This window comes from Plodia interpunctella, chromosome 18, assembly GCF_027563975.2.
Source record: "Plodia interpunctella isolate USDA-ARS_2022_Savannah chromosome 18, ilPloInte3.2, whole genome shotgun sequence".
NCBI lineage: Eukaryota > Metazoa > Arthropoda > Insecta > Lepidoptera > Pyralidae > Plodia > Plodia interpunctella.
This window is the reverse complement of record NC_071311.1, coordinates 6,666,766-6,681,038: the sequence shown is the minus strand read 5'-3', so window position 1 is coordinate 6,681,038 and position 14,273 is coordinate 6,666,766. Positions and strand designations below refer to the sequence as shown.

The following is a 14,273-nucleotide window of genomic DNA, read 5'->3' as shown; positions in this document are numbered from 1 at the left end:
CAAGTCGGGAAAGCTTGGCGTGATTAGGATTTTTTTTTGGTAGAAAATATTTCCAAATCCCCTTAAAATTTAGTTTGCTTTTTGTAATTTTGTAATAAACGTTTGTAATAAAAAAATGTATTATATTATTTGTTGCCAGTAGGTCAATCTACTTGTTTTAATCTGCTATTGGCTGTAATTCGAACGAGTTTAATGCTGTCGGAAATTTAAACTTTGGAGGAATCGGTATATATTGTATAGTGCAGTAGTAAAGTGCTTGCCCCTGAACCAAGAGGTCCCGGGATCGACCCCCGGTCGGGTCAAGATGGAAAACGATTTTTTCTGATTGGCCCGGGTCTTGGATGTTTATCTATATATGTATTTGTTATAAAATATAGTATCGTTGAGTTAGTATCCCATAACACAAGTCTCGAACTTACCTTGGGATTCTCATATTACATATCAATCTGTGTTATTTGCCCTGATATATTTATTAATTATTGATTATATTCAGTAAATATTAGCACTCATACTAACTACTCAATGTTCACGCATTCGCGCCGGCATGTATCTGAGTTCGGTGACAGTATGGACAACTTTTATTGCCGGGCCCAAAAGCGAACGGGCCTAAACCATCCTTTATTATGTACTTACATGTTATATTACTGATAAAAAATTATACATAAATTTATATTTAAAAAATGGTAAGCCCTTCTGGCATAATAGGGACCAACACTGTTTGAATGAGTTTCTTTCGGCATTTCTTCTCAGCAGTGGTCGTTCCGAAATGCTAGTAGTTTGTAGCTTTGGTAAACATCATTTAATTTAGATTATGACGTGAAAAAGTGCCTGTGAAGGCCTAATTTCTGAATAAATGATTTGATTTTGATTTTGATTTTTGATTTCACTCTGGAGCCGGCAGAAAGAATCGTCACGACCTTTAGGGATTTGATTATTGAATGACACGAAGTTTGTCGGAATGTTAGGATGTTAAACGTGTGTGCCACAGGGATACAAGTTCGCCTCACTGATTTATCCGAGTTTTATTTTTTTCTTCGTATCTTAAGTCGGCTATGGTTACACAGGTTTCACGATAATGTATAGCCTAGAATTTCGGGGCGTTCGGTATACACTGTTGGTTTTTTCATTGTGGTAAATAATGATGTGTCCTAGTTTGGCAATAGTGTGTGGCCGGAATTAGAAGTATGATTTCACACTTCTAAGAAATATGAAGGAAGCAATGTTAAGTTTTTGTTTAAGATCTGTATGACGCCACAGATGCCTCGGCAGCATCCACTGCTCCGAGAGGAGGTATCTTAATGGTCTTCGCAAATGTGAGTCGACGAGCTAAGAAGTGAAGGACAAAGTATGTTTATTATGTTCGCAGGTTGGCTTTTTAAAAAGCATTCAGAATATGTTCAGTGTATGGAAAATTACATATTATAAAAGAATATTGTAAAAAATATTTTATAGAAAATTTTACTTGTAACGATATTTTTTAATTGTAGGCAGTAGATACAGCTGGCTACATTGTAAGCACATCGTACATTGTTTAAATTAACTAAGAATATAGAGAAGATATAGTGAATATATATTTCCCATCTTCAATTTTATATCATAGTAAATAAATCTGCACTCCAGTTGAGTTATCGTTTAGTGTGTGAAATGAGGAATAATATTGCTAAAAAACCTTTGTGTGTGTTTCATTCCACGTACTGACCACGACGAGGTGTTGAAATACATAAGGACAATAAGGATACTGTAATATTATTTCATTGATCTATCTAGAGAGATCATTACAAACTTTTAGTATAGTTGTCTCATCACAAACAGATCTCTTTAAATTAGTATGGATCAACTTCGTGTCATTTCCAACAAAAGTAATTCCACTAGAGACGGTGGAAACTTGAATTACATTCTGAGAAAATGTAATTTGAGCAAAGGAAGATCACTATTAATTTAAGTGGATTAGCTGCGACTTCCCATCGGTCTGCTTCAACCGCTTACTTCGCGTCCTGGCTGTGCGACAAACGCTGTATGGTAGCGCGACGTCTTACTGTGGTTTAGTGAATTAATGAACTCTTTGTTCACTATTGAGACTAGTGAGAGATAGAAAATATAACTAAAATGTACAATTGCCGGTCTTATCCTTAAAAAAGCGATTTCTTCCAGACAACCGATATTTTTTTGTATTATTCGCTTAATGTTTTATTTGTGTTAAATTTCATTTAAATATTAAGATTATCGTGGCTTTGATTTGAGAGTTTTCCGATAATTTATGTTGGTGATAAAAGTCAATGTTTTATTCACTCAAATGATTGACATCATTTGAGTGAATAAAACAACAAAGTGGAGAAAACGGACTTGTTACGTCGAAATTAAACTTAAATATATTATAATTGTGTGGCCTGTCCGCGAGTATAAGAGTAGGCGAGTGTGTTGTCGGCGTTGTCGCCATACCTAATTACAAATACACACACATCGTTGCATCGTACTGAGCAGCATTCAGTCGTTCATCTAGGACGTCGGGTCAGACAGTTAATTGAAAACGAATTTCTACCGCCCCGGCAGGATACTTATACTCGTGTAAAATGGCTTTATAAGTAACTTATCGCGTGGTGAATGAGGAAAACTTTTTAGTGATATGTATATTCATTTGTAAATATGTACAATATTTTGTAATTTACTGTTTGTTCAAATAAATATATTGCCAAAATAGATTCTTTTCTTATGTGGATTTATTAAATTCGTGCATGGATGCAATGGCGAAAGGGCGAATTTACAATTATTTTTGGTAGTTTAATGTGCTGTTGACTGTACGTACACACTACAAAGCTTTTTATTGTAATCTTAAAGGAATGCTTTATATTTGTCTGTAAACTTTTCAACGTTTTTGTAAACTTTTACGTAGGCATGAACGAAAAAAGAAATAGTCCCTAACAAAGGAAAAAGGCATGTCAAAAATGCTTAACTAAGTAAATATTTTTATTTCTCAAACGAGTGGCGCCCTCTCTGGAAAAAAAAGGAATGCCGCGGCTTGTCTAATTGAAAGAATGTCCGAGGATTGAACAGAAGTCATTTTATGAAGTGAAGAAGTTTGTTCATGTAAAGCGCGGCCTCGCTGTTCTGTTGCTCTACGTTGCGCGATGCAGAGCGTTGCCGCTGCGTCGTTGAAGAAAGCTTCCTAGTACAAAGATACCAAGATACTGGCTCCAATAGCATAGAACGGCAATTTAGCAGTCTTTCGCACCAGAAAAGATAAATTCAAGAATTACAAAATCACAAAATACCAAAAAAATATTTTATTCCGATATATATTAATTTCATTCTAAACACACGATGGTCCCAGATTCCCTTGGCTCGTTAACGCCATATGTATACCGTTATGTGTAGGCCTTCATGCCGACGATAGATGACGACGATAAATAATCAACATTGCGTAGTTTGTTTGAGCTTTTATTTTACCGCAGTGCAAAACCAGCAATGTACGCCGAAACCGCCTAATATCTTCGAACTGTTTCCCGATTATGTAAAGCATGAGGATACACACCAATTTTCAAATACCCTTTTTGCTCACTTTCTCTCATACGTTCTTCATTTACATAATTTTTATGATCTGATTCTATAAATAGAATGTTATATGCAATTGAGATTATTTATGAAGCGATGGTGGACGTAGACTGTGATTCTTTGTGAGAGCTATTCTTTCATCTGAACGTTTTCCCACTTGCCTCCGCAATCATTGAGCGTCTGAGCTACTGGAACAGATGGCATTAGCAGAGATATGATTACTCTTACTATTCCTAATACTCCGAGTATTATAACTAAAATATTAATTTATCTCTTGTCATTGGTACTTTTCTATCTCAATGGAAGGAAGCTCTGGTCATTCCGATCCCTAAGTAATATAACCCCTGTGACCTCGTAGATCTTAGGTCAATAAGTTTGCTACTATACCTTTCTAAAGTCCAAGATAAAGCGACTTACCTACTACTGATATCGTATATTAAGAACAATACAATAATACTAGACTATTACTAAGTTTTACTATCTGGACTCCGCAAGCATTCCATTGGACGTGACTGACAATATACTTGCCGATGAAAAGAATGGGGTACTATTTTGACTTTGCTAGACTTTAGCCTTGCTTTTGACAGCCTCGACATCCCATTTCTGCTCTCTGAGTGAGGATTGAGGTACTATGATTTGGACCCAAGTTCAATTCAGTGGTTTGATGATTTATTTAATGGGCCTCTCCCAGAAGGTGAAACATGTTAAACATGCGGGGTCTTGTCTTTTCCGACCTTTGACGACCTCTGTGGCGCAGTGGTAAAGTGCTTGCCTCCGAACCGAGAGGTCCCGGGTTCGATCCCCGGTCGGGTCATGATGGAAAATGATCTTTTTCTGATTGGCCCGGGTCTTGGATGTTTATCTATATATGTATTTGTTATAAAATACTATATTTTATTTTTGTTGAGTAAGTTCCCATAACACAGTCTCGAACTTACTTTGGGGCTAGCTCAATCTGTGTGATTTGTCCTAATATATTTATTTATTTATATATTTTCTCCTAATATAGTGGAGTAGCGCAGGGCTTAATACTCGGACCACTTCTATTTAAAATTATAGCTCTGACCGGAATAATTAAGCACTGTAGCTTCCACTGCTACGCTAATGTTGTTATTGAAATGGTATTTTTTTTCCTCTGTTGAACCAGTTCCATTAGTAGTATTAATAATATTCTCATACGCAAAAGCTGGTTTGAATATAGTGTACCTTAACTTATTTGTGTAATAAAGTACTATTTGTAATATCAGCTTCACTTTTGAAAGTCAGACTCCCAGTTGGACCGACAAACACCAATTGTTTGCTTATCCGATCACCAATCGAAGTCCGGCTATTAATGACTGACCCACTTTATTTTAATGCCGTCAAAATATTTATTTGAGGCTCACCCAGTTTTATTTAGGCTTACTAAAAATATTTAATTGAATATTATTTTAAACAGCAAAAAAATGTGCTAATGCATTGCACATCAAAAAATTATTGAATTTTATCTTTAATTCGTAGTTTCTTTTAAATTTTTACATTCTTTGGATATATAATAATATATCGAAATATATTTTAACGCTCCCATGAATTAATGAAAGTGCATAAGCTGCAATGAATAACCTTTCACACGTATCACTCGGAAGAAAGTACGATTCTCTACTCGGGTGATTAACGCCCTCGACTGCGTCTCGGGCTTAGCATGTAACCCTCGTCGAAATCCGTTACTTCCTTACCTCGGCGAATAATGTATTATTTTTTTAGTCTATGCGTCAAAATCCTGAGTGTATAATATAGTTAAATTGTACAAAGCAAATACAAACTATTTAGCCTTTTTTCTCTTTAAATAAAAAAAGTTACCAGCCAGTGAATTAGCAAGCATTAAAAAGCAGATGTTCATTCGCGGGAAGTCCTGGCACAAAAGCTTTCCTGGCAAGCGGAAGGTGCCAGCTACACCGTTGAAAGAGAAAAATGAATTGTTTTTTTATATTACGCCAATGCTAGGGCGGTCGCGAAAGATAAACGGAAATCAAATTAAGAACCTTTTGTTTTTTTAGAAATTAGGTATTCATTCTTGAATTTAAATTTGTTTGGTTTCTTTTCTTATTAAGCTAGCAGTAAGTATTCTCAATAATGCTTTTGTAATTAAGTCTGCTTTGATTTTTGTTAAGTAAGAAAAACAATGCTAATATTCAACATTTTAATTTAAAAAATGCGTACATTTCATCACAAATATTTATTGAATGTATCGTTTAGTATAAACAAAAATAAACAAGACCAATATTTTCTATAAAATGTTATGCTACATATTAAACACCATTATTTATCAACTTACACCATAACGGTTAAAGACGTGATACTATTTGTCATCATACTAGAATATGAACAACAAATTTTAAGAAATTAACAAACAAGTTAAGTCACACATTTGTAGCACACAAATTTCTGAATATAGCACGAAGCTCGGCGAAGCGGACGGATAGTTCCACCTGTTCCGTTAGCTGTTCCGGCAATTAGGAGCGCAGACACCTTTTTGTAGCAAAAAAGTCTAGATTTTCAGCTTTTCGCCGATTTTTATGTTTCTCTCACACGTTTCGTACCTATACCTATCTGGAATATTTAAAAATATAATCAAATATAATAATTACGGTTGGATCAATAAATTGGTCAATAAATTAAATTATCTTAAATTCGGTTTTATTTTTTTATTTTAACTTTAGAACCTTCGAGCATTTTAAAGGCTTAAAATTCCTTCTAACGATATCGTGGCAAAATGACACGGACCGAGAATCGAGAGGTACCTATCGAGTGGAGATTTTAAATCGAGATAAACACCGTCATTTCTTCGCTTCGATGCTGATAAAAATTTCATATGTTCCGCTTCCGACAACTTTGGCTCATATCTTTGAGGGTACTTAGGAATAAAATGGAATTTGATGTCCTTTGACGAATATGGCACAAAGACCTTGTCAAAGGCTTTTTCGTGTCTTTTAGTGTCTTGGTAAGAGATTTAGTATAGGTATAATACATAGTTGCTCCGTAAACATAGTTTAAAGTTATGATAAAGATACATTATTTTTTATTATATGACTAAAGCAGCGTACTTTAGAACACTCCACATAATTTATTTATTATAAATACTAGCTGTGCCCCGAGGCCACGCTCCCGTAGGAATTTCGGGATGTAGGAATCCCTATGTGTTATGTGTATAGACGTAGGAATGCCCTATGTGTTAATTCAGGTTATATTCTATTGGCGTGTGTAACAAATTTCATAACAATCCGTTCAGTATATTTTGCGTGAAAGAGTAACAAAAATACAGACATACATCCCCACAAACTTTCGCATTTATAAATTTAGTATAGGATCAATAATAACTAGAGAAGTGTTTAAGCTCGGTCTAAACTGAAATTCCTAAGCGCATAAACTACAACCAAGAGAGATTGCGCAAACAAGGCATGTTGGAAAATTCTATAAAAAATAAATTTAAAGTTTAAGAAACCCCCGAAAGCTCCAAAGTTTTTAGCATTCTCTAATCCGTTAGAAAAGACTTAGTGGTTACCAAACGGATGAACACAAATTTTGAAAACATAGCTAAGAACAACCGGTTAAATTCTCTTTTTAATAAAAAAAAACTCTATCTAAATCGGTACAGCCGTTTAGAGCCGTTACGATGCCACGGACAGACAGACACATTAAACTTATAACTCCCCTCCGTCGGTCGTTTGGGGGTCATTAAAACAAAACAGAATTCAATACTTTCAGCCAATAAAATATCGTTTAAAGTACAACCTCTGGTTAACCCGGGGCGTGCCCAATTCGATTCCAACTGCCCGCAAGTTAGGTTAAATTTAATAACTTGACCCCACTAAGAGCTTTTTGAGGATAGGTATCTGTTTACCCACCGAGGAAAGGGTAGATGTCCTTCTCCGTCAGATTAAATGCCTCGATCCGTACCTTTCATCGAACCGTCACGGATTTGTGTTCGTATTAGAAAACACACATATTTTACTGTGTTTGTGTCTATCGAACTCACGATACAAGCTTAATGCTTAGTTGAGTATTGTCTATTTGTCTGTATATAATAATGTTCAAAATAATAATAATAAAAATAATTTATTCACAAATTAGGCCTTCACATGCACTTTTTCACGTCATATAATATATTTAACAAAGCTACAAACTACTAAGCACTACAAACTAGGTTCAACCATGCGGCAATTATATAATTCCACGGGTAGGAAGGAGAAACAACTGTCGGAGAAAGCTGGAGAGATTCAGCAAATTCACCCGGCTGAGCAAGGGTGAGTTGCACTTGTTCAATTGTTGACTTTAACCTACGCGCCATCGACGTTTAGACAAAATGGTGACATTTAGACTGAATTTATATTTTTTTGTGCAGGTTAAAATTAACATCAAAGTTGACTGGTGCAATCTACTCTATATTTACCATTGTTAATTGATTTTCTTGTTATCTTTTTTAACATTTAGATTCAAGTTCTTTATATGTTTTCAAGATAGTAAATAACACATAGTGTCGACTTACCTTGCACTTAAATTATGTTTCAAACTAAACTCATTCAAACAACCGCGTAGAAGTACGCGTTTTGTTCACGCCGCCGCCATCGTGTAGTGAATAAATATGAAAGCCATGAAATAAATATGAAGATTTAAAAGGTTAATTTTGGCTAATTGAATAAAAATATGTTGACTTGATTTGAGCACGACTATTGTTTGTACAAAATATTAATGATATGCATTAACCATTTAGATATTAATCCCCGCACATCTGATATGAGAATTACTCAGCATTTTGGGTGATGTGATGGCTCAGCATCATCCATCACTGCGTGTGATAAATGAGTGCCCAGAAAACTGCCTGTCGTAGTTTTATATAATCTATAGCAACGGGTAACCTAATAGAAACAGCCCCAGTCATTGATCTTTACTTAAGTACAGTCAGCTACAACATGAATACAACTTACCTACTCGTCATATACTGTCAATCTTTCTTATCGAGTGTGTGTTTGATATTAACGGTACTGGTGTCAGATTTGATTCAATTGATTAATGCCTATCACTATAACTAGCCGCAGCTGTTTCTTATTCTAGTGCACAAGTTACATATATAAGTCAGTGGAACCAGTTAATAACCTAACGACATTTTATTCGAACCTGGGCCCTTTCGGTACACAGGAGGACGCGTGCACCACACCAGCGTTCCCACTGGCGGTTGATAATTCGCTATGAAATGTCAATGTGTCGTGGCGTTGACTGTATATAAATTTGGGCAATTTCGAAACAATGCCGCTGGGGCTTTATTTGATTTAGAACCTATTTCATTTTATGTAATATAGTGCTTCACGAGCTGTGGAGCCCGGGGATCCGCCCTGTGGATATATTGGAATAAAAGTATCTCCTCTATGGCAGTACCTACCTATACCTATTTATTGTTTATCCGATTTCATTTGAGAAGTTCAGGAGGTTGATTCGTCGACGTACGAGAAAGCAATAATAGACGATGGCTCCCAACACGTCAAAGGAGAGGGCTCTTACGAAGAATCAAGGTGACACATACAAGATTGATTTCTGACATGTTTTTGCATAACCTTGATCTACAGTGAATTTGGTTACTGTAACCCTAATATAGTACTGTATCTCTAAAATTATGTAATTTCCTGTGAAAAATTAAATATAAACAGTTCTGAAGTAAAATAGATGAAGTAAAATTTGCCGTAAGGAATAAAGATGTGTTACTGAATTCTTATGAGCGCTTATCACCTCGTACAAAAGTATCACGTATAGTACAAAATATTGAGGAGATGGCTAAGCATCTATACTTAAATTGGTAACAATTTGTTACACACTTACAACTGTCGAAAATTAACTGAAAAGGGGAAAATTCCACCGAAGTGAATTTTCATGCAAATTATTTAAAAGTTTGAGCCAAAGTCAAAAGGTTCTTTCTGTTGAATGTTAAATGTCGGCAAATTGTTATTCTGTTTTAACTGTGAAATTTTGCAAGTATGCAAATTGAGAAATAGCATTAAAAATGTAACCAGCATTCTTTAATATTTTAATTTCATAAAATAAAAATACATTTTTGAACATTACAAGAAATAAATTACAAATTTACAAGAATTGCAAAGGGACGCATGGGAATAAGAACAGAAAACCTCGTAAAAACATTATACATATAATCATGATTAATTTTACAATTGACATTGAAGTGGAAAATTTAAAACAACATTGACTATTCAATCAGAATCGGCAAGAATTTTTCACAAAATAACATCTGTTCTGAGAGTGATAAATTTATGATGACTGATTTATTATCGAGTTCTGTTCTTAAAACTTCATAATAACAACTGAAGTCATTTTCAATATGTGAATCCTGAGAATGTTATGGAAAATACTACTTTCTCTAGGTATGTATTGAAAAGACGCCCATGTGTCTGGAATGCCGGTCTAAAACAATAAACGGATATAACACGTCGTTCTCTTGACCTAGGAGCGGGCAACCGCCTTTCCAAACTATTTTCGTCCGCCAAGACGTGATTGTGGGACTATGCGAAAAACGTGGCGAAAAACGTGGCGAAAAACAACAGATTTTGTTGGAAAAATACAAATGCCTTCGATGGTGAAAATTATAAATAGTTATGCTTAGGCGTAAACCACGCGTAAACACATCTATAATGACGAACCATTAAAAAAAAAAAGTTAAGCATGGGCTACATCTGGTTAACACAAATCATTCATTGCTCGAGTAAATATATCTTCGATTGTATAGTAAGGTCCACGAGTATGTACCATTTTAGTGTCACAACTTCGACTAGACACAATCTTAGGAGCAAGAGTTATTGTCCTTTAGTCACCTCGTACGATATCCAAGGGATATCGAGTAGTTGTATTTGAGGTAGGAAGGCCAGAGCGGCCGCTCATCATACCGCCGGACGCCGCCGGCGCCGGCATCGGCCTAAATTTATTTATTGTTTCTTTGTATTGTAAAATAAATACTTATGATAAAACTTCTTCCTCGCGCTCTTTAGGTTACCTCTTTCGCCAACTACTTGTACGTTAGTTAGGATTTCGGATGTATTACCGGTACTCTCTGCTTGGTTATAAATCATGAAAATACATTTTTACAGCGCTAAGATGAATTTGTTTCCTTTTGATATTAATCTTTGTTATAATCATAATCAATCACCGTTTGACGTAAAGTAGCTTGTTATTTGAACCTCGATGAGATGCCCCTAAAGAATATTGATTTTTTTTAGTATCTTGGCAAATGGATAAGATTAAACTTTCACTTTATTAGTGAAAGGTATTCATTAACGATGAAAAAACGTCGAATTTATAAAAATATATAAGTTACTAATAAAATTAAGTATTTCTGAGAGATTAAGAAAATGTGAGATCAAAAGTGAAAATCTGACTTAATTTATTGTTCGAATTTATTTTGCTTACATAACGATAATTTTAATAGAAATATGAAATTTAAAATGAAAATATTGCGTACTTATTTCCTGATTTAAGCGAAATTGAATTGAAACAACGGAACGGATTTTGCTGCCATTAGATCTGATACACAGTTGTTAAATTGAATGCATTTAAACTTGTGGTATTCACAATTATACAAACAATGACCTCTTTTATGATAACTTTCATAGACACGCTAGATCTTATAGTTGTTTTTTGTTTATCTTTTTCGTTTATGGGTTCAAATTTAAATAACAAGCTTCTTAACGTCAAATATTTATCTACCTACCTACTATCTTCCTTTTACTATCGGTTTCATTCGTGGGCGCGACGCCTTCAGCCCTGGATCAAAGTTTGACTTGAAACTTTTAAGAATGTTTTGGGAATGTTTTTTTATCTCTATATTCGTCGCAAAATAATAGACTAATCTTCGAAATTTTAAAGTTTTCTTTTTACCCGGGTAAACCCAGGCAGAGTATGAATGAGGAAGAGAATGAAAGTGTTTTTACGGTCTTCTGTTTCTTTTAAATTTTATCTCAACACTCCTTTCGAAATTATATATGTTAGTGCGAAAAACGTTATATTCCAGCACTGTGTGTGTGTGTGTAGTAGTCATTGCATAGCTATTTGTAAACATCCGTGTTATGAATGTACAGAATTGGCATCTTATTCGATTCCAGATGTACAAGTAACATTTTATATTTAGAAGTTTCATTGAATCTACGCGTTTTATGACCGTAAAATGAATGTTACAGTAAATTATTTTCTATTTATTTGTTCTGAGAAAAGACCGGCATGGAAGATGAAATCATGTGGTTTTTTAGTTAGACCCACTTACGGTGCGTTGTACCAGCTGGTACAACGCACCGTAAGTCTAACTAAAAAACCACATGATTTCATCTTCCATGCCGGTCCACTTCCACTCAAAGATGACTCTTTGACGTTAACTTTAACGTGCGCAGACCACAGACAAAGTACGCCATTTTAATCTAAACGAGAACGACGCGCTTAGGTTAAAGTTAATGTCATCTTTCAGTGGTGCAATTAGTGTTTGTCACACAAAAATATTGTCTAGTAGTACCTAGTATTTATTCGAATAAAATTTTGTATAGAATTTAATAAAAAGCGACCTGTGCGATGGTAATAGGAGCGAATAAACAATGCATTTTGATTGATTGATATGCTATTCAGTAAGGGTTCGTAGGTAATATGATATTCCCATAGTCTAAAAGAATAGTAAATTAAGAGTTTGAAGCTATTTATAATTCAAAATTTATTTTTTCATAACATGATAGGTTTCATAACATGATAGGTATATATTTAGGTATTTCCCAACAAAGATGAAAAGCGTACAAAATATTTTATTATTTAGTGAGTGAAAACCTAAAATCAGGGTCGGGCAAAAACGACTTGTGAAATAATGATTCCTTTATGAAATATGCAAGGTTCGGATCTCTGTTAGTACCTACATCGTGGGTCGACCTGCGGACCGCATGGTCCGGTCTGATGGTCTGTCTACAGAATATGTAATAGTACAGAAGGTCTATTTTTGAATACAGTCCAAAAGGAAATTTAATCTTATTGCGTGACACGAAAGTTTATTATTAGCACCATTATTTATTAACGTACTTACTACAAAATTATTTATTCAAACTAAAGTCACTGGAAACTCATATCGCATTGTGGGAGTGTTCACATTCCATTGTAGTTGCTGTTGCGAAGTTGATTTGAAATGAATTTGGTTTGATCGTAGTCTAGTCGATGTACTTTATTTCTTAATTGTGAATACGACATCGATAGAAGTATATAAAATTTACGCTACAGCTTTAAGTATGGAAGTGAGTTCGTCGAGTCGATTGGTAATGGTAGCCAACTTAGGATTTCCCCATGGCCGGTCCGGCAGACGATAGTAGCCTACATTTCAGAGTGGTCGCTCTGGGTCTGGTACGGTCGGATGGTCCGGCGCAGTATTATATGATAATAAATCGGACCTTTAAATAAGGCTTATCTTCTTACAGACTTATTTAGTGGGTGTATTTATTACGGGGATATAGCTGGGTCGGTATAATTTCAAAGCCCGTCGTAATTATATGTTTTTTCAACGTAATATTCTAGCAGTTAAAAAAAATATTTCACATTTCATAACGCCTGAGCAGGTTTTGAAAATATTTGGTAATTTGTATGTACATTTGGATAATTTGTTCCAAAAATTGTCTCTCTCTCTCATCTGAGCTTTTTCCTGGTTACTTCCTCAACTGGAGCTTCAAGCCCAGGGTCCACTTGCCTACTTCTTCTCCTCAACTTCCTGGTTATTATCATCTATTTGTCAAACCATTGGCATGTCAATTTTAATAACACTTGAGAACATCAAGCCAGCACTTTTTGTATTTGCCCTTACGCAAACATCAGTCAGAAACGGCAGTATATGACGCAGAATGCTATAGGTATTCATAAATCTATATTTATACGTCAATCAAAGGGCCTTTGTCAAGCAGTGGGACACAATAATCCATAGACTAGATTTTAAAAAATCATATAACAACTCACCAAAAGAAATGAGGCCACTGTTGAGCATCGTCAGTTTGATGCTATTGGGAATAGACACCAAACTGGTGGTGCCTGTCGACCGCATGGTCTCCTTCTTCTTCGGCTTCTTCTCCATGTCATACCTCGAGGTGGAACGAGACCGGTGCTTCCTCTGACTAGCCGCCACAGAGGTGCCCCGCTGGCCTGTCCTCGACGACATTTTTACACTAGTATTAACACCCAATTAAACAAAAAACACCCCCTATACAAACAAACACATTTCACGATTTTTTATACAAAAACTAGTCTTTACTACTAAGCGTAAGAATAAATTATATCAAAATACGATTATTTACACTTTATACAATTTGACACAGATGTTTCTAACACATGGTATAAGAATTTAATGGTTTTGGTTTAGGATACACGATGTCGCTATATCATAACAGCGCGAACATTGTTTTTATTTTTTGTACAAGCCTCCCGCCATCTGAAACAATAGAGATGAAAATGTTAATAGGTTCTAAATAAACAATTGTGGTATACACACCTGAGGGAGTCACAGCGGATACTCGGCTCTAAAGCTCAATGGCTAAGGAAGTTGCCGGGAAAACGATGATCATTAAAGGAGTAACAAATGTGTTTTAATTTTGCTTGTAAAATTCAACTTTATGCTTGGATCTAAGCCACCTAAAATTAGATTTTATGCTATTAAGCATGAAGTGAAATCTTATTTATTT

The 14,273-nt window shown here is 35.1% G+C and overlaps 1 protein-coding gene across 2 annotated transcripts in view; it reads right to left on the bottom strand.

Moving 5' to 3' along the window:
• Nucleotides 1-14,273, bottom strand: part of Ptp36E (Protein tyrosine phosphatase 36E) — a 130,283-nt gene that overhangs the window by 68,416 nt on the left and 47,594 nt on the right. For both annotated transcript variants that reach the window (XM_053758311.1, XM_053758312.1), the window contains exon 2: nt 13,555-14,023. In XM_053758311.1, the coding sequence (XP_053614286.1) occupies nt 13,555-13,753 (199 nt within the window). In that variant the 5' untranslated portion in view covers nt 13,754-14,023. The remainder of the gene's footprint in view (nt 1-13,554; nt 14,024-14,273) is intronic.